Genomic DNA, 21,275 nt, shown 5'->3' on the forward strand with positions numbered 1-21,275 from the left:
TGTGCACAGAGAAAGCAAAAGCCAGATGTGTTTTATATTCATACCATCAGTGTGCAGTTGGCGCATTGTGTGCTTAGTAGATGATGGCTTGTGTGTACTGTTTGATACGGAAACACCATTTTTACGAAGGTGTGAAGAGTTAATCTGGCTGTGTTTGCTTTTGCAAGAGAACTACAATTTTTGATTATTAGGTGACAGGTTTTCTTATTTGTGAGTTTTGCAAAGTTAGCCAATAGTTACAATAAATGTGCTTAAGCAATCAGAAAAAACTGTAAATGAAATCAACCACAAAGAGAAACATCCTTTTTCATTATTTATTTCTCCACATGACACAGAAGTCGTTTGACACTTTACAAACATCCGTTTGTATTTTGATTTTAAAAAAAAGTTTATGTCAACAGTGTAAGAAATTACTGATAGTTACAGAGATTACCCCAAAACCATCAAAGACTGTGCTCTGAGGATATTTGTGCGTTTCCACTTGCAGTTAATGCAACACATTTGAAGAAAGGGAATCAACCATTTCATACAACCAAGGATGTCACGACTCTGAAACAGACTGAAATCATGTGACAAACATGTGCAGTAAGTCGTATCGTACCATTATACTCATGTAGAGCTGGAATGATGAAGGTTTTCCGGTAACCTAGAAATATATTAGACACTTAGTTTTGCTTTTGCTCATTTTAAAACAAAATATCAATCGGATTGTTTGGTGTAGTAAAAATATTTTTTTCTCTGTATTTTGTTAGAAATTTTCTTTTGAAAAACCTCGAGGCGTAAACCACCATTGCTGGTTTTCAGAGGACTGTGCCAACCCAAACAAACATCTGATGAAGCTGGTCCAGTAAATTGGTCTAAACGTAAAAATGCATTCAGGATTTATCTTCTTTGACATCCTCATTGGTCCCTTTAAACATCATTAATCAGATGCAGCAGCTGCAAATTATATATATATGTAAAAGAGACATCGATAGCAGCACCCACTTCCTATTTCTTCCCTTTGCCCCTCGATTTGGCTCATCGATGCACAAACACTGATCATCTCTTAACCATTTCAAACAAGACAGATTCTGGTTCTATATGTTAATTATGTTAATGGTTTTAAGACATGTAAAAATAAAGGAATCTTGAAATACAGCAGGAAAGAAAACAAGTAAACATTTGTGTGACTGGAGAAAAAAAAAGTTCTGTGTTACAGCAGCATGTTATAAACTTTAACTCACTATTAAATCTAGTATTTAAACCTACTTGCACCCCTCGGGGGCAGGAAATGAGAAATGTATAGATTTCAGAAAAGATACATTTTTGTTTCTCTGACAGTTTGTAGGACAAAGAAGCAGCACACTGTCACAATCAGCAGGGCTGATTGTGTGTAGAGTGAAGGGTGGACCCAAATGCAGACGGAAACAAAAGGCAAAATGCAAGGCTAACAATAAACTAAACTGGGTGAGCTAAATTAACTTAAAAACCTACAACAGGAACATGGACTTGCCGCGAGGAGACTTGACGCAACTTCTTGGCTTGCAAACAAAGCAGACGATCTGACAATGACACACTGAAAACACAGGACTTAAATACACAGGAGGTGATTAGGGGAAGTGGGAACACATGGAGGAACAGCTGACTGACATGAATCTAATGACAGGACGGGGGAAGTGAAACTAAATACAATGAACAAAGAACACACGACTCCTTCAAAATAAAACAGGAAACACTGAAACTAGACATGACAACACAAGCTTAACAGACCTAACACGTGATGAACGATACAAGAACTCAAACATAGAAACCAAGGAAACAATAATTAATAACTGCCTTTCCTTAACTAAAGCTAAATAGGAATGACACAAACTAATCACATATCTAAAATGAGACAAATACAAAATGAACTCAGAGCGCTGGGTCAGAGACCCAGCCTGTGACACACACTGAGTTATCGGCCCAGTACGGTGGCCAGCAGGGCCATTCGGATGTACATGCCATTCTCTGCCTGACGGAAATATGCCGCCCTCGGGTCTGTGTCCACCTCCACACTGAGAGAGAAATAACAAAGAGAAACAGATCATTAGTCCACTTAATCAACACAATAGCAAATAATGTAAGGTGGGTTTAAAATAAAATTCAGTTCAAATTTAAGTTAGTTAAAAGAAATCGTACTGAAATTAGACATTGTACACAAAACGTTACATTTCTGCAGCCCATTTAAGGGCTCAAGCAACATTTAAACAACACAGCTGGAACTGATATTGTTGTCAGACATTTGACTGAGCGCGTCTCACCTGATTTCATTGACTCTGGGCAGCGGGTGCATCACCACCATCTTCTGTTTGGCTCCAGTCATGATGTGAGGAGTGAGGACGAACTGACCAAAACACTGAGAGAAACAACAGAGTCACAGTTAAAGATCAAAAATACTCCGGGATCATCCATTCACATGAGACCTGAGCTGATTGGTTCTGTCTGCACCTATGAATGCTTAGCTAAAGGGTTCCACTTCCATATTTCCCCACACGCCTTCTTTCTCGCATATCTTCTTGTTTTCTTAAGACAATTCTATTTAATAGTTTTGCCTCTAGAAATATTTCATTTGGAAAGAACTTTGTGACGAATAACTGAACAAATCAGCTGCTTTCCACTAAAGATGAACTCCAAATGCAGACAAACCCCAGCTTCACCAGATGGAGTCAGTGGAGTTTGCAGTGCAGAATAGTGGATTAGGGAAAATGTCACCATGAGACCAACTGAACGATATCAAAAACGATTACCGGGCCAGCATGAGGCAGGAAGCACCAGGCCTAACTACAGATGCGCTGTGAGTATATGCAAGTATCTGTGTCACAAAATAAAACCCGTCGGTGAAATGAAACTTACGGCTTTGTACTCCTCCTCAGATGCAAACCTCTCCTTCTGGATCCTCGTCATGTAGAGGACGTCGGTGTCAGGCAGAGCCTCCTCGATGCTGTCAAACTCCTCCTGCAAACAAACATGTTTTTTAAAAATTAGCAGTTTTTAGTACATATTTGTGAAAACTCCTCTTTGCTGTGTAACCATGTTTAGTCCTCACCTGTTTGATGCCCTTTGAGGCCACGTAGCTGACGATCTCTGCTGGCATGTGGAGGTTTTTGGGAGCCACGTAACGCAGAGTGATGCGGTACTGGGTCAGCAGTTTGGCGAGGGAATGAACCGTTCGGCCATGTTTCAGATCTCCAACCATCGTTATCTGACAGACGCCACAGTTTTAACATGTTTTCATGTAAAGTTTTATTCTGGCTGAAGATTAAATTAAAAAGGAATCATGTCGCTCACCGTCATGCCGTTGACCGTTCCCAGCTCCTCTCTGATGGTGAAGACGTCCAACAGGGCCTGAGTGGGATGCTCCCCGACACCGTCGCCAGCATTGATCAGCGGCTTACGCCACTGACGGGACGCGCTCTGAGGAGAAGGAGGAGTCACGTGCGTAAGATATTAAAAACTCATCTTCAAACTAAACAAGCATCAAAAAACACACAACAGGGTGCTGCTGCAGTTACTTTCATGACCAATTAGTCTTTATTTTCTGTTATGTAAAGAAAACTTTTAATAAAAAAAAGTATCCATCTAAAATCCACCTCTACAGCTCCAGGTGTTGGGTGACGCAGCACGAGGACGTCAGCGTAGCCACTCATGATCTGGACAGAGTCCGCCAGCGATTCTCCCTTCAGCGAGGAGGAAGTGGCCTCGCTGGAATGGACGACGGAGCCGCCCAAACGCTGCATGGCCGCTGCGAAGGAACTGCTGGTGCGAGTGCTGACCTCATAGAATATGGAGGCCATTACTTTACCCTGAACAGGAAGGCATGAGGAATGAGGGATTACTTTAAGGTACCTCATCATTCTATAACTTTGGTCATGTTTGATACGAACATCCACCATTGTAACAGCACATAACTGAAATTAGTGAATAGTGCAGTAACATGAGGCACGTTTAGGAGATACCTTGAGTATTTCCAGGCTTCGTTCCTTCTGAACCATCAAACGTAAAGTGTGAGCAACATTGAACAGGTGTGAGATCTGAAACAAACGAAGGACACAAAAATAAGCTTTTGTTCAGACCCGAGATCTTGTTTCAAACCTGTCAGCATTCCCAGAGTGTGTTTCATCTTCTTCGGCATACCTGCTCCTTGCTGAACTGTCTGACAGACAAGATGTGCTGTCCCACCAGTGGGTGAAGCAGAGGAGACATCTGCAGGTGTGACACCTGACCAGGAGGCACCTGTCCTGACCCAGACTGTGGGGACAGCAGCCTGGACAGTGGGGGAGGATGGCTGTACCCGTCAACAGCAGCGGCTGGTGGGAGCATGACCATCTCTGTGGGGATAAGAGTCGCAGTGTATCAATGACTGGAACACAGCAAAGGTGTTTCACTGAGAATCAGCAGGAGAACATCAAACAACTTTAATTAAACTTGTTTTTATACGGCAATGAACAGTTTTGACATACTTGATTAATGGACATACCAGCTGAACATGTGAAATGATATGATAACATCTGCTTCATTTTTTAACCCCTCTTTCAACTTATTGATACCTTTTGCCTAAAGAAGGCTTTAAAAATCCCCTGTTAAGGCCAGTGTGGCGAGAATAAGGCACGGCGGGACCACGGAGTATCATTCGGAGCCATCTTTATTTACATCTCACCACTACACACCCAAACCCCTGAGTCCCCGTGTTTTTAACTAGGCGGGCGTGATTAAGGATGCCGTGCAGGTACGTCCGCCCTCCCTGCACGGCACCGCAGACCACGCCCCACCACAGCCAGGCAGGCTGATAATACACTGGTAGAAACATTGGGAGAAACCCTCGAGGTAAAACAAAAAACTGCTGTTCCAAAGCATTCTGGGAGCTGTAATACCTGGTGGCAGGCCGGGATCAGAGGCACGGTGGATGCGGGACGGCAGCAGGTAGCGGCTTTCTCCACCAATGCGTCGTGGGCTCGCAGCTCGAGTCCGCACTCCATCCCGGGGTGGAGTTGGACGCCGACGCTCAGGAGTCTGATGGAGCAGAATTAATGTAAACAAAACACATCAAGTAATCCCCACATAGAGGAGTTCAAGAAACACTCAAAACAGTTCTAAGTACAGGCTTTAAATGTTTTTGTTTGTAATTAAACTCTGTTAGCTGTACGTTCACCAAATTCTGTGAACTTTTTAGATGTCATCTACGCTCATAAGAAAGAAGACCGGGGATATAAGCACCGGAAAAGAGCTTCCTCCAAACGGTGGCGTCTAAGACCTCTTTCTTAGAAATAAAGTGAGGAGCTGCTATTCCTCCACATTTCAAAAGGAACAAGTTGATACCTGCTGTTTGCCTCCTACCAGACATTTCAGGCATGGAAGAAACACCAACTTTAATCACTGATCTGAACCTCTCGATTTTGCTTGCTGTGTCTTTTACAGCATTTTAAACTAATTACATCTAAGAAGTTCTTTTATTCAATTTGTTGAATGAAATTCTAGTGTTTTCTTTCAGTTACGTTTACTTAGCATCAACTAGCCGATATCTGCTGCTGTGTGCACGTTCTTCATGGCTATGGCTGCTAAAGAAGTGTGTTAGTGTTGGCAGATAACTTCACTCTCTTCTTAAATCTGGTCAATTTTGGCTCCAAAAATAATCATGGTGGTGGCCAAAACACCAATGTGATGTAATATTATTGTAGAGTCTTTATCTTACAACAGAAAGCATGGAAGGCAGCTGCATTATTACCGCATTCACTTTTATTACCATTGGAGTTTCTTTGACAGGTTCTGGAGGATGGGTGGAAGAAGTGGGCCAAGCCTTCACATCCTCACCGTAACCTGGAGGCACGAGCACCTGAAGGAGACAGGACACGTACTTTATTAGATCAACTACATTTATTCTCTTTGTTTTCTTGTTCAAAAGCAAAATGCACGAATGCTGACCTGGCCGTCGATGTAGGCCACCTCTCCTCGCAGGACCACGCGGCGGACTTTACCTTTCACCTTCATACCTTTGAAAGGAGTCCACTTAGACTTAGTGAACTGCATGGCCTGAGGAATAACCCACTCCTGCTCCAGGTCCACCTGAAAGACACGTAATTGATAAATAATTAGGAACATATTTCATCAGAGTACAGATAGGCTGCTAATTACTGCATCAAAATAATGTCTCCTTAAAATGAATTCCCTTTAATTGTGTTTGTCTGTTTACCTCCACGTAGGTGTTTTCCTGAACGGGCAGGTTGAAGATCCTGCGTGGATTGTCATAAAGACGTCTGGTAATATCATCCAGAGTCAGACGTCCATCACTGACGGCGGTGAGCAGCAGAGGCAGCATTGTTTCCAGACCGGGGTAACCAGGAGGAGGACGCTCACTGTTCTTCTCGTCTACAGAGTGAGGAGCTAGCAAAACAAAACAAAAACCGTACAGTTCAGGAAGGTCGAAGACAAGTCTGTCTGCATGATTGGTGACAGAAAATGAATGCTCTCTGACCGTGGTCTGTAGCAAAGCAGTCGATAATGTCCAGATTTTCCCAGAGTGTCTCCATGTCCTCGCGTGTTCCCAGCATGGGTCGAACCTGCGCTCGACCGTCGCCGATCTGCGCCACATTGTCCTCACATAGGAAGAGGTGGTGAGGGGCGACCTCGCATGTGACCTGGATGCCCTTCTGCTTTGCAGCTCGGATTATCAGGATCTGAAAACCATTAAGAAGTATTAAAACTGTAGGAAAGAATCCAAAAAATTAAGATAAGATGCACTTTAACAGCCGAAGCATCAAACACCAAATAGCACCGAGGCTCCAACTGCTCAACCAGGTTCAAAGGTTCAGCAGCAACCAAGATGGCGGCGCGCAGACGCAGCGGCCCGGAGCTCCTACACTTTTGCACTTTTGGTGGTACTGTGTATTATTTCACACAGTCTGGGGTTACTTCAATACAACAGAGATGATCTACTACAACTAAGCCGTGGAGATCTTCAACTAACATCCGAGTATCTCATCCCCCCGGAGATCGTTAAGCAACCCCCGGGGCTACCCGCAACAGCAAGCCGCAGGAGGAGACGTTGCGAGCGGAGGCAGAAGAGAGGCAAGCGGGGAGGCCTGTGGGCACGGCTAAAGACTAGTCCGTTTAAACCACCACTCCCGATCATATTCCTCTCCAACGCCCGTTCAATCCGTTACAAACTGGATGAAATACGACTGCAGATCGCCACTCGACGGACTTTTAATAACTGTTCGTGCATGATTTTCACTGAAACCTGGCTGGACAGCGCCATTCCCAATGCGGCTATCGATCTAGCAGGCCGCACCGCCTATCGAGCCGACAGGTCTGCGGACTCGGGTAAGAAGACTGGCGGGGGGCTGTGCATCTATATTAACAACCTTTGGTGCACGAACGTCACGGTAACGGAAAAACTGTGCAGTACAGAGGTAGAACTGTTGGTGTTAAAGTGCCGTCCATTCTATCTCCCTCGGGAATTTTCTGCCGTTTACATCTGCGCTGTTTACATTCCACCAGATGCTAATGCTAAGCTAGCGTTAGCACAATTGAGCAGCAGCATCAATAACAGCCTGGTAGCACACCCGGACAGTGTCTTTATTGCGGCTGGGGATTTTAACCACGCGGACCTGAAATCTGTACTTCACAATTTCCACCGTAATGTGAAGTGTGCTACCAGAGGAGATAGAACGTTGGACCAGGTGTACACCAACATGGCGAATGCGTACAGAGCCCAGGCTTATCCCCACCTGGGTCAGACCATCTCTCCCTTCTGCTACACCCAATATACACACAAAAGATCAAGAGCACTGGGATTACAACCAAAACCGTGAGAACATGGCCGCAGGATGCTATTCCGATGCTTCAGGACTGTTTCCACTGCACAGACTGGGATGTATTCAAGGTGCAGGACACTGACAATCCTGTCGCATTGGACAGTTACACCTCCACTGTCTTGGACTACATCTGTTTCTGTGTGGACAATGTAACAACTTGGAAACGATTCCGTGTGTTCCCTAATAATCCACCCTGGATGACACACGGAGTTCAACAACTTATTCGAACAAGGAACAACGCTTTCAAATCCGGGGACCAGGAGGCATACAGTGCTGCCAGGGCCAACCTGAGAAGAGGCATCAAGACTGCCAAGCAGCAGCACAGGAGGCGTATCGAGGCCAGGTTTGAGAACAACACCCAGGTTTGAGAACAACACAAACCCAAGGCAGGTCTGGGAGGGCATCAGGGCTATCACGGACTACAAAAGAAGAACACCATCACCCTCAGCCGACAGTTCTACTCTGGCTGAGGATCTAAATCTCTTTTATGCCCGTTTTGACAGGGAGAACACCGACCCTGTCCTGTCCCCTCTCCCCTCAACCGACCCTGCTCCGGTCCTGAGCACTCATGAGCTGAGGCGTGTGTTCCGGAGCATTAACACCAGGAAGGCGGCCGGGCCGGATGGAGTGCTGGGCCGGGTGCTAAAAGACTGTGCTGCGGACCTGGCGGACGTCTTCACCTCTATATATAACACCTCGTTGTCCTGTTCACTGGTACCATCCTGTTTCAAAGCAGCAACCATCGTTCCCATCCCAAAACAGTCAAATGTCACATGTCTGAACGATTTCAGACCTGTGGCACTCACCCCCATTCCCGCCAAATGCCTGGAGAGACTGGTCATTAAACACATCAGAGCTGCTTTTCCACCATCCCTGGACTCACACCAGTTTGCATACAGGGAGAACCGGTCAACCGAGGATGCGATCGCCACAGTGCTGCACACATTACTGAAGCACTTGGAACACAGGAATACCTATGCACGGCTCCTCTTTGTAGACTACAGCTCGGCTTTTAATACCATCCGGCCATACAAACTACGTCCCAAACTCCACCAACTGGGACTTAACTCCTCTCTGTGCAACTGGATTGTGGACTTCCTCACTAACCGTAGACAGAGTGTCAGAGTGGGTAAGAACACCTCTTCCACCCTTGTGGTCAACACCGGTGCCCCTCAGGGGTGTGTTCTGAGCCCTCTGCTATACACTCTCTTCACCCATGACTGTATTTCCTCCTGCGCGTCCAATCTCATTGTTAAGTTTGCAGATGACACTACAGTGCTCGGACTTATATCCAACAATGATGAGACAAACTATAGGACAGAGGTGCAACAACTAGAGTCATGGTGCCACGACAATAACTTGGTCTTAAACACCAAAAAGACCAAGGAGATCATTGTAGATTTCCGGAAGAGGGGTCATAACAACCATCTGCCTCTCTTCATTGGCAGTGAGGCGGTGGAGAGGGTGAGCAGTTTTAAATTCTTGGGGGTAACTGTGACCGTGTCCTCCCATGTCCCTGTTGTAAGGATCTGTCCCTATTTCTTCTTGCTCTTTGTGTGTGGGGACGTCGCGAGACATTTAATTCAATTGGTGTCTGGCTGAGGCGTATGGGCCTTGTGGTGGTAGGAACGGATTCGTTGGGGTTTTTTTTGTGGTTGTGGGTGCCTCTGAGGCTGAGGGTTCTGGCTGATATGGTGGTGGTTGTGAACAGGCCACCTGTGGAACTGGTGGTTTATTACTGGCCTGAGATGTGAGTTGCTGTCTAGACTGTTTCTGCTTTCTATTTTCAGCACGCCTTTGTTCTTCCTGTTTCCATGGCTGAAAAAAGTTCATGTACTCAGTCATGAGTTTTGTTTTTGTCTTGCCTGGCTTATGTTTATCGACCTCTTCCTTTAAACATTTTTCTAAATGTTTTATTGGTTCTGAACTACATTTGCCTTTTCCAAGACCATGATAAACTCATTGAAGGAAATGTAGCCATCTCCGTTTGTGTCAGCCTCCTGGATGGTCCTATCAGCAATGCTGCCGAGTTTTTCATCTGAAATGTTAACTCCAACCATCATCCGCAAGACCTGCAGGAGCTCATCTCGGGAGATCTTGTCATCTCTGTCCAGGTCATACAGACGGAAAGCAAAAAGCAGCTTGTTTGTCCTGCTGTTCAGGGGCTCTGTAGCTGAGGGGTTCTTGTTCTTCTCGTTGTCTTCGATTGGTCTGAAGTGAGCCAGGGTCCGCATGAAGCCCCGGAAATTTACCTGGTCCTCTCAAAGGGAAAGAATGCGTTGATGATTATATCTCCCAGAGGGTTGATGGCCAACTCGGGGATTCTCTGGAAATCTTCTCGACTGAGGGTGCCGTTTTCCCCTTTATCCAGGCTGGTGAAACGTCTGTACAGGCGAGTGATCTTCCTGTGGGAAAAGCCAGTTTCCTTCTTAATTTCTTCAATTTCCTCTTCTCTGAGTAATCTGGACGCTCTGGATCCCATGGTGAGATGTTAACGGAGGTTTAAAATCGAGATGATTCGCTAAGGCGTCTTGCGCAAGCTCTCCAAGAGTCTCTATTAAAACACCTTAACCACACAGTTAGGTTTCAGCCCTCGCTGACTCAGAACAAAGTAAGACAATCAGAGCTCGATTGGTTTTTACTTGTGCAGGGGAAGCCTGGTCGGATTCTCAGAGTTGCAAGCTCTACACCCAAACTCAGACAACTCCAACTCCAGCCTTTTATTGAATGAAAACAGTTACACAACCGCCCATTGTAAACCCCATATGTTGTGTGGTAAAAGCTAAGGCACTGTGTGTGTGTGTGTGTGTGTGTGTGTGTGTGTGTGTGTGTGTGTGTGTGTGTGTGTGTGTGTGAGTGAGAGAGAGTGTATGTGTGTCTGTATACGTGACTTCCTGCTTACAAACGTTTTAACCGCATCTCTAGTCATAAAAGGGTCATCTCCCCTCAACCTCGTATATGGCTTAACCTCTTTAACAGTCCACCATTTACATGGTGAGCCCATAAAGGGCAGGAAGTGAACACTCCTTACCAAATAAGGAAACCAGAATCTTACATAGATTGTGCCTGCAGTTGAAAACTATAGCTAGTAACATCCCCAACATCCTACATGTGGGGGAGGAACAGAAAATATCTGAACATACAGTTCAAGACAAGGTCCAAGCACAATAATGACAACTTTTAACAAAATCACTCCAACACACTCCCCTAGCCTGGCACATTGGTTTTCTCCAGGAGCTCATAAGCAGGTGATTGAGCTGCTTTTACTCTTTACAAAGTGAGTACTGTTAACACTTCTCTTTTTACATATACAACTAATTTAGGTTACAGACAAATGATTAAATGTGAACAGCTCTAACACGGGTTCTTTTCCTGACACAGGTAGGATGGCCAGTCCCCCTGTCTCTTCACCTTTAACGAGTCACTTAAATAACAACCCAAAAAGCCTAATAAAGAATCACAATCAACCAGTGTGTGTTTTTCTTCATTACGGTTTTTAAATACAAATCAGTCAGTCAATTAATAAAAATACAAGTAAGGGTAATGGAACCCCTGGTCTCCATTACACACATAAATACCATAAAGACACTAAGTCGTAGAGCTCTGAACTCCTTGCTTCTATGATATTTACACTTCTTCTTGGCCTTCTCCTTCACTCTGAGTCACTCCAGGATAAACGCATCAGCTCAGACATACAATAATTAAAATATGTGTAGGTGACCGTTTGGCAGAAGACGATGTCGAGGCGGTACTGCAGTGACACGTCCGTGGCTATCGTCGGGGCGGTGTCCTGCATCAGAAGGAAGTCAATAGACTTCTTGGCTTTGTTGCTCATCATGGCGCTGTAGTCCGTGGGCGTGGCCTGCAAAAAGTGTAAATAAACCATCAGAGACCAAACACAAATATGCCTTCCAACCACTAGTTTAGACAACATCTTGCAAAGAGTGTGTATTTCAGAGTGCAGTTGTTTTTAAATTTGACAGAAACAGAAAAAAAGACGGAACAGAAGGACAACAGGGAAAGCAGAAGCACCGACACACTGAAATCTTTTAGGGTCAAGCTCCAGAACTAGCCACAAATCCTGCTGGAAAGAACCTAAAAATACTTAAAAATACTTGCAGAGATCTAATGGAGCCGTTTGACTCAAAAGCCTGGTGTCAGGCATGTTCTTTAATAAATAAGAAACGAAGAAAAAGCTGACATTTAGAGCGGTCTCGCAGCAGATTTTAAAACAGTGACACTGATTTGTGGGGTTTTTGGGCACAAATTTGAACCTTTTTGTTTTATCCATGTCCTTGAACTCAGCTCGTGACTTGGGCGCTTTCATATGTACCGATTCATTTAGGTTTGTGCACTGAGGCCAGATTTAGGTATTAAAAACGAGTCAGTTATAACACTTCTTACATTAGTTAAAAAGCTGAGCTTACACTAAACCAACATTTAAGAAGCTCCTCACTACGGCAGCCGTAATGCTCTGACAATCCATCAAGCAGTGCAGCTTACCAAAGTTGTACTAAAACAGTTCTTAACAGATTTCTGCACGCCAAAATCGGTTTGAGGTCAGTAAGCACAACCAGAATTCATACATAGGCACACTTTCGATTTTTGAGAAAATTTATTAAGTGTGTCATATAGTGTGGAAAATATGTTATACAGAAGAAAAGAATATTTCGCGATATATATCGTTACCGCACGTGCTTCAAATTATACCGCGATATGGATTTTAGGCCATATCGCCCAGCCCTAATGTGACGCCCGACTTTACTCTCAACTTACTGTTTCTTTGCTTCCTCAAACTTCTGGATGAGCTTCCTCAGAACGCCATTTTTAGAAACAGTGAGAGGCCGGTGCTCCGACAGTTACGACATCATATGTCTTTTCTGGAAAGACAAACAAGGATGTTTTAGAGGCACAAAAAGAAGTATGTGCGATCCCAAGAAGATTTTTTTTTTTTTTAAATCAAATTATTTATTATTTATATAAATGATATTTGTAAGGCATCTGATATATTAAAATTAGTATTATTTGCAGATGACACAAATATTTTTTGTTCTGGGGGGAATCTAAAGGAGCTGCTGGATACAATTACTTCAGAAATGTGCAAAATTAAAAAATGGTTTAACAGGAACAAACTATCGCTAAATCTAAGTAAAACTAAAATTATCTTATTTGGGAATTCCCTTAGAAATGCACAAGTGCAGATTCATGTAGATGGTGTGGAAATTGAAAGAGTACTTGAACATAAGTTTCTTGGTGTGATTATAGATGATAAATTAAACTGGAAGTCTCATATAAATCATATACATAACAAAATTTCAAGAAGTGTCTCAATCTTGAGTAAAGTAAAACACATTCTGGACCACAAATCACTCCACATTCTCTATTGTTCCCTGATTGCACCGTATTTGAATTACTGTGCAGAGGTTTGGGGCAATACTTACAAATGTTCGCTATCATCAATCTTTATATTACAAAAAAGGGCCATAAGGATAATCCATAAAACTGGTTACAGAGATCATACAAATCCACTATTCTTAAAATCAAAAATTCTAAAATTCACAGATCTGGTTCATTTTTTCACAGCACAAATTATATATAAAGCAATAAATAACCTGCTTCCTGACAATATTCTAAAAATGTTTTCTAAAAGGGAACAGGGATACAATTTGAGGGGGGAATTAAATTTAAAACATCCTCGTATCCGTACAACATTAAAAAGTTTTTGCATCTCTGTGTGTGGAGTGAAGCTGTGGAACAGACTAAGTAAAGATATGAAGCAATGTCCAAGCATGGCGCAGTTTAAAAAGCGGTTTAAGGATATGGTTTTTACAGGGTACAGGGAAAAGGTAGAGATTTGATAGGGTGTTCTTGTCTAATATTTTCATGTGTGTGCGCATGCACGGGTTTGTTGGTATGGGTATATATGTATGTGTATATGTATGTATGTATGTATGTATGTATATATATATATGTGTATATGTATATATATATATATATATATATATATGTATGTATATATATATATGTGTATGTGTGTGTATGTATGTGTGTATATATATATATATATTAAATATATATATATATATATATATATATATATATATATATATATATATATATATATATTAAATATATATAAAATTGTAGGTTGTGTATCCTTCAGGTGTTAATGGGGTTATTGAAAATGTGTATATGTGCGTATGTGTGTATATACGTAGGTATGGATAGATAGAAACATATATGTGTATATATATAAAAAAAAAAAAAAAATTACACATAACATATAATGTAATTACAAGGAGGTATTTCTGTAGTCTATTGATACTAGATAGTGGAAAAGGGGTGGGATTAAATAAGCTTATGCTTCTTCCTGCTCCTTTTTGAACATGGACGTTATTTGGAGTTGTGGTTGCTCGTTTTCCTTTTGTTTGCTTTGTTCATTTGTCTCTTTTAATTCTATTTTTTTTTATACTTTTTCAACATGTTCAAAATAAAGATTCAATCAATCAATCAATCAATATGTATTTGTGTCTAAACCAAAACCCATTTCCCCTGTCCAAATCACGTTTTATGTTTTTAAACCCACTTTGCACATAGAGGCATGTTTTGAAAAATTATTCTTACAAAAGGGGGAAAGAAACAACTACGCTTAAAATAAAGATGGTACTAGTTTATTTTGTTCCAACCTGTAATTTATTGTAGTTTACTTTTATTTGTTTGCTTTTGGTTTTCTAAAGGTTTGAGGTGTAAAAGAAACTGCAGTGGAGTTTGAAAACAATAAATGGTTGTGTGTGGTTTGAGGATGTGTTTGTGCCGGGGGGCTGCGAAGATTTTCTTGTAAAACAAACAGGGGTCTAACAAAAAAAAAAAAAAAAAGGTTTGGGAACCACTGGTTTAATGTAACATCCTTTTATTTATCCTCCCTGTCCTATATATCCAGGTTCAAGGTCATGGGTTTGGTCAATCTAAGGAGAGAAACTTAGACCTCCCTTTTCCCAGCCACCTCTTCCAGCTCATCTGGGGGAAAACTGAATTATTTCCAAGCCAACTGTGAAATGTAATCTCTCCACCGAGCCCTCAGTTTGCCCTGTTGTCATGCTAAAGAAATAAAAAATCTGGAATCAGAAAACAGCCAATAACTGCTGATCAACTCACCCACTCCTCTTCGTGCCAGTCCACGTGCAGTGACGACTGGCTGTTGTGACCGCTGTACTTTGCTCTCAGCGTATCCTGGTCATTGCGGAGCACTACTTGTTCAGACTCAGCGGAAGGAGAAGCTTTGGTTGCGATGTACTCGTACTGCGTTCAGGGCCTAAATAGCTGAAGCTAGCAGTTTGCAGCCGCACACTGTCACCAGCTGACGGGTCTGAAAGGAAGAGGGTATGAATGAAATATGAAGCGTCCCCACGTAACGTCAAACACTTTTAGTACCTTGTCAACCAGACTGGCGAGCGTCCACTCCAGTCCGCTGGCCGATTGGTCTTTGGCAGCTTGAGACAGCCTCTCTGCGTAATAGCTGACCTGAGTCTTCAGCGTGTTGACGTAGGCGATGATCTCTTTGGCTCGGACAGTGTCCTGGGGTATGTGGATGATGACTGAGCTGGAGAGGGCACTACTGCAGGGAACAAAGACACACCGACACATCTGTATCCGAGCTGGGACTGAGGACACTCACCAGCCACTTTATTAGGTACATGTGTTCAAAAGCTTGTGGCAGCAATTTAGTGCATTTAGTCAAATAAAGACAATAGAGTGGCCTGCAGGTGTATATTTTTGTAATGTTTCTGTCTTATGCCTGAAATATGCTTCAGCAGGAAATATACGCTGTAACTGGAAACAACAGCGTGATGGACCGGTTTAGTGTTAAGAGGTGTTACATCTGAAGTTAGAACGTAAATTTCCTGCAGAAATCTAAATCAAGCTTCAGAGGTACTGTTCCAAAAATATAGGGAGGGACGTTACCCACCAGATGTAAAAACAAACACTGTCTGCATGCACATGCCTGCTCTCAATGAGCCTAATCGTGGCTTAGAAAAAACAACGAGGAGCCGACTTCGATAAATGCCGGGGACGGAGAGCGATACCACTCGCTTCACAAATTCAGACCATCTGTGTAGAAGAATTTTAGAAACGTCTCATTAATATTGTCAGGATTTGACTTTCCAAGCACAGAAACATGTTTTTGATAGACTTTAAAATGACTGAATGTATACAATGAGCAGTATTCATATACAACTTTGTGACAAAGGATTTGCTCATTTTAAGCTAACACACATTTTAGTTCTATTAGTGAACACATCACCGATGCGCTACGTGCCCTTTTTTCCTTGCATTAACATGATAAGCTGTGCAAAACCCCATTCTTCCAGCTTAAAACTGAAAATACTTTGTTGTACAAATCTTAAGGATAAGATAAGAAGAACTTTATTTATCCCGAGGGAAATTCTTTAGTCATACACATACTCAATGCAGCAAGAGAGACAGAGGAATAAGATATACCATATATACAATAAGAATACTACTAATACAGTAATATACAGTAGGATAGTGCAAAATACAATATCAAATAACTCTAATGAAGTTAGTTCAGTCAAATGAAAACAAGCAAAGCAGTGCAAGGACTCACCATTCCTCCTCATTTACGCTGATTGGAAAAGTAACAAAAGCAAAACTAAGAGGAAGCCATAAAATGGGAACTGAAGTATTAATGCAGAAATTGAAGAAACAAGATGACCAAAAACGACTGTTTAAATACAAATCACAAGACGAATAAAGCAAAATATAAAAACCCAAAACAGGAGCAGAGGTCATCGCTATGCGATTGCATTTGTCCCTAAACACCAGAATCCCTCACGTTAACTTTTATCAAGTGGAAAAAAGTGAAGCTGGCGTTCATCCTCCAGCTTCACTGTGCTAATGTTATGCTAACAAAGCTGTGTCGCTAGCAATCACGTAGCACAACATTATATACCAGGTAGTCCAACTTCAGTAACCCTGCAAACGCCACTGCTGTTTAGTTTTCTGTCTTCATTTATGTTGGAAGTGGTAGCAGAGCTGTACGTTTTAATTAGTTTAAAAAATCTCTCAGTCAGAACATGGTATGAAATGTTTAGATGGAAACTAGCAAGCTAACTTCCTGTTAACTTGTAACTCCGTTAAATTTAATAAATTCTGTTTTCATTGATTCATGGATGTTAAACTTAATTGTTACACCTGGTAAAGCAGCAAGGTTGATGATTTCATTAAAGATGAAAGAATTTAGACCGTTTTTAACTCTCAGTGTTCGTTTGACTTTGGGAGCTGAAGCCCACGGAGTTTTGGACCCAGATTACTCCGTGAAGCTCCTCACTACGGCAGCCGTAATGCTCTGACAATCCATCAAGCAGTGCAGCTTACCAAAGTTGTACTAAAACATTTTTTAACAGATTTCTGCACGCCAAAATCGGTTCGAGGTCAGTAAGCACAACCAGAATTCATAGGCACACTTTCGATTTTTGAGAAAATTAATTAAGTGTGTCATATAGTGTGGAAAATATGTTATACAGAAGAAAAGAATATTTCGCGATATATATCGTTACCGCACGTGCTTCAAATTATACCGCAATATGGATTTTAGGCCATATCGCCCAGCCCTAATGTGACGCCCGACTTTACTCTCAACTTACCGTTTCTTTGCTTCCTCAAACTTCTGGATGAGCTTCCTCAGAACGCCATTTTTAGAAACCCTGGCAGTGAGAGGCCGGTGCTCCGACAGTTACGACATCATATGTCTGTTCTGGAAAGACAAACAAGGATGTTTTAGAGGCACAAAAAAAAGTATGTGTGATCACAAGAAGATTTTTTTTAAAATCATATGTATTTGTGTCTAAACCAAAACCCATTTCCCCTGTCCAAATCACGTTTTATGTTTTTAAACCCACTTTGCACATAGAGGCATGTTTTGAAAAATTATTCTTACAAAGGGGGAAAGAAACAACTACGCTTAAAATAAAGATGGTACTAGTTTATTTTGTTCCAACCTGTAATTTATTGTAGTTTACTTTTATTTGTTTGCTTTTGGTTTTTTAAAGGTTTGAGGTGTGAAAGAAACTGCAGTGGAGTTTGAAAACAATAAATGGCTGTGTGTGGTTTGAGGATGTGTTTGTGCCGGGGGGCTGCGAAGATTTTCTTGTAAAACAAACAGGGGCCTAGCAAAAAAAAAAAAAAAGGTTTGGGAACCACTGGTTTAATGTAACATCCTTTTATTCATCCTCCCTGTCCTATATATCCAGGTTCAAGGTCATGGGTTTGGTCAATCTAAGGAGAGAAACTTAGACCTCCCTTTTGCCAGCCACCTCTTCCAGCTCATCTGGGGGAAAACTAAATTATTTCCAAGCCAACTGTGAAATGTAATCTCTCCACCAAGCACTCAGTTTGCCCTGGGGCCTCCTACCTCCAGGACATGCCTAAAACACCTCATGCAGGTGGTGTCCAGAAGGCATCCAAATCACATGCCAGAATCACATCAGCTGCCTCCTTTCGATGTGAAGGAGCAGTGGCTCTAATCCAAATGCCTCCCCAATGACTGAACTCTTCATCCTATCACAAAGGCAAAGGCTGTCTACCCTTCAGAGAAGGGTTATTTTGTCACTTATATCTGCCATCTCATTCTTTCTGTCACTATCTAAAGCTCACGACCATAGTTGATGGTGGGGAGGTAGATTGACCGATAAATCAACAGCTTCACTTTTATGCTTAACTCTTACTTCAAAACAACAGAGCCCCAATCTGTCTGTCAACACCCCGCTCTGTTCTCCCTTCATTTGTGAATAAGACCTTGAGGTACCAAAATTCTCCATTTGATGCAGCGAGTCATCCCTGACCTGGAGATAGGACTCTGCTCTTTCTTTGCTGAAGACCACGGCCCTTGACTTGAAGGTGCTCACTGTCATTCCTGCAACTTCACTCTTAGATGCAAACCATCCCAGTTTACATCTAAGGCTGTCTGGGAACGTTTAGAGACAGGACACTCTCAGCCATCTGCTCCAGCACTCGTAGGTGGTTCCCATCAGTGGTTAGGAAGCGGCACATCCTCGACATCATGCCGCCAAACACTGAAGAAACACAAAATTCAGTTAGCTGGGATTAGATGAAGACGGATCTGACCAAAGTTTTTCTCTGTGGACTGCCACTCAATCTCCGAGGTAAACAGACACCTCCCATTCACCGGGGACAATCAATTTAACTCAACCTTTTCAGGATATGTGACTGGAAGAGTTAATGAAGCTCTGTAAAATTGTCCACTTCTTTGTAAATGAACCGTCCCATGTTGTGTAGCTCTCTGGATTTTGTACTTATTGGCCTACATATTTATTTATTATACAGGCTATACAGTACATAAGATCAAAACTCACGTTTTATCTAACTAAAGTGTTTAATTATGTGGGCTACAGACTAGGGCTGCCATGATTCCTCGACTAGTCACGATTACTTCGACTATCAAAATCGTCAACAACATATTTAATAGTCGACGCTAGTGGGGCAGCAGATCACGGTTGATCCGTAATCCGAACTGATGTTGAAACGCACGTGATCCAAAGATTCGAAAAAGAAGAAAAAAAAGCGCGTGGTGGGTCTGTCAAGCAATAGTTATGGTCAGCTCACTGACTTAAAACAGTGATCCGATCCGAGAGATTTTCGATCGGTTGCACCACTAGTCGACGCGTCGTTTGAAACTTTGTAAGATCCCGAAAGACGCAGGAATAAACAGTAGGTAAACAGCAGTGTAATAACAGACTGAAACCGAAGATTGCAGCACTGCATGTACAAGGATGCCAGCTGCAGTTAAACCCTGAAGAAGAAGAAGAAGCAGCAGTCTCCGGTATCGTAGCTGTGTACGAGGCCGATTACGTTACAGCGATGGGAGGAAGGCTGTCCAAATTCGAAGACGCCTCCAAATGTGGTCGACAATGCATTCTTCATTTCCCCAGATTTGAAGGATGGGTCGGGTGTATCCTTTGTTGCCAAACCCGATTCATAGCGCAGCCCAGCCAATTCCAGTTTCCAACAATGGCGGCAGCTACTTAGTTTTAATATTACTCTTATGACTGTTTCTGGGTCACAAAATAAACGTTTAACATATTTTCAGAGAGAATGTAGCTGTGTAAACATCAAACATCTGCTCAGTTTATCAAGACACCACATATTTGCAAAAGTGCACCGACGTTTTCGGAGACGTCTGTTACCCACCAGCTTGATAGCTAGCCGGGGTAAGGCTCACTAGATCCGTGGAGAACAGCAAACACCCGGCACATCGTTTTCAAACCCCCGCGGTCTTTTGCTACTCAGGTTAAACATGATATATAAGTCACTTAGATAACCTAAAAATGTTATTGTTTGGCTTTTTTCAGTGTTTTATTTGTTCCGGAGTAATTCGGTTTGGCTGAGATTAAAGTTATAGATTTTACACATCTGAATAAACGTCAAACAGAAAACTGATTAAACAGAAGTTTGAGATGGTCGAGAATTTACTCCAATGTCCTGTTAAATTTTAGGGAGCAAAGAGCAGACAACTTAATTTATTAAACCACTGAGACAATTTTCAAATTTCATTAAAAGTCTAATCTATCATCTTGTCTTTATTTTTAGTTAGCACATACTTTAAACACTTCAAGCAGTAAGCTAATTATAGTTATATAGGAGCAGATGAATGCTGGTGCAATAAGCCGTATGTTTTACGTCCAATGGATACATGATCTGATTAGTCGACTAATCGCAAAAATAATTGATGACTAGTCGACTATGAAAATAATCGTTTGCAGCCCTACAACAGACAATAATCAAGTTTATATGAAAAACTATATTTTTCTATCTCCAAAAGTTGATTCTGTTCATCTGAACGTAGCGTTTTGTGGGAGAAACGTTTCGTCACTCATCCAAGTGACTTCTTCAGTCTCAGCTGACTGCAGGGTTCTCCAAATCTTATAAACAGTACATTTGTATAATGACTGAAACCAGCCCACCGAGGGAACAATGGGCTGGGAGGTCAGTTCCTTAATCATAATTATGCAAATTCTCATGACCGTTGATCAACAACCACTGACCAAAACCCACTGATCAAAGACCACAGATCAATGGCCATGAGTACCATTCACAGAGAGTTGGGGAATGGCTGCAATCACAGCATTGTAAGATGGCGAAAGATGTACCCTTAGGCCCCCTCCTCGATTCAGAGATGGTCTTTCCCTTTTCACGTAAATGGCCTCCTTGACTCCGCACTCAAACCAGCGTTCCTCCCTGTCCAGGATGTGCACATCCTCATCCTTCAAAGAGTGTCCACTGGTCTGTAGGTGTAAATAGACCGCAGAGTCCTGGCCTGACGAGGTAGCTCTTCTGTGTTGTGCCGTCCGCTTCGCCAGAGGTTGTTTGGTTTCCCCGATGTATAAATCCTGGCAATCCTCCTGG

At 42.4% G+C, this 21,275-nt stretch overlaps 1 protein-coding gene and 1 pseudogene across 2 annotated transcripts; both read right to left on the reverse strand.

The window, feature by feature from the left end:
• Positions 1-300: 300 nt before the first annotated feature.
• LOC308397044 (multifunctional protein CAD-like) lies at positions 301-7,273 on the reverse strand (the record flags this gene model as incomplete). Its single annotated transcript, XM_080882768.1, has 14 exons — positions 301-2,036; positions 2,283-2,377; positions 2,875-2,976; positions 3,068-3,223; positions 3,310-3,435; positions 3,612-3,824; positions 3,978-4,052; positions 4,156-4,349; positions 4,893-5,031; positions 5,762-5,851; positions 5,941-6,081; positions 6,209-6,399; positions 6,491-6,692; positions 7,256-7,273. 14 exons carry the CDS (start codon positions 7,271-7,273, stop codon positions 1,937-1,939), a joined length of 1,842 nt encoding a protein of 613 aa, XP_080738894.1. The 3' UTR covers positions 301-1,936.
• Positions 7,274-9,730: 2,457 nt separating this feature from the next.
• LOC308397187 (calcineurin B homologous protein 1-like) lies at positions 9,731-15,182 on the reverse strand (annotated as a pseudogene). The gene is made up of 2 exons: positions 14,988-15,182; positions 9,731-11,694 (listed from the first exon to the last, which is right to left on the reverse strand). The product of its transcript is annotated as a calcineurin B homologous protein 1-like (transcript).
• Between the last annotated feature and the right edge of the window lie 6,093 nt (positions 15,183-21,275).

Source organism: Rhamphochromis sp. 'chilingali', assembly GCF_963969265.1.
Source record: "Rhamphochromis sp. 'chilingali' genome assembly, chromosome: 5".
In the NCBI taxonomy this organism is placed as follows: domain Eukaryota; kingdom Metazoa; phylum Chordata; class Actinopteri; order Cichliformes; family Cichlidae; genus Rhamphochromis; species Rhamphochromis sp. 'chilingali'.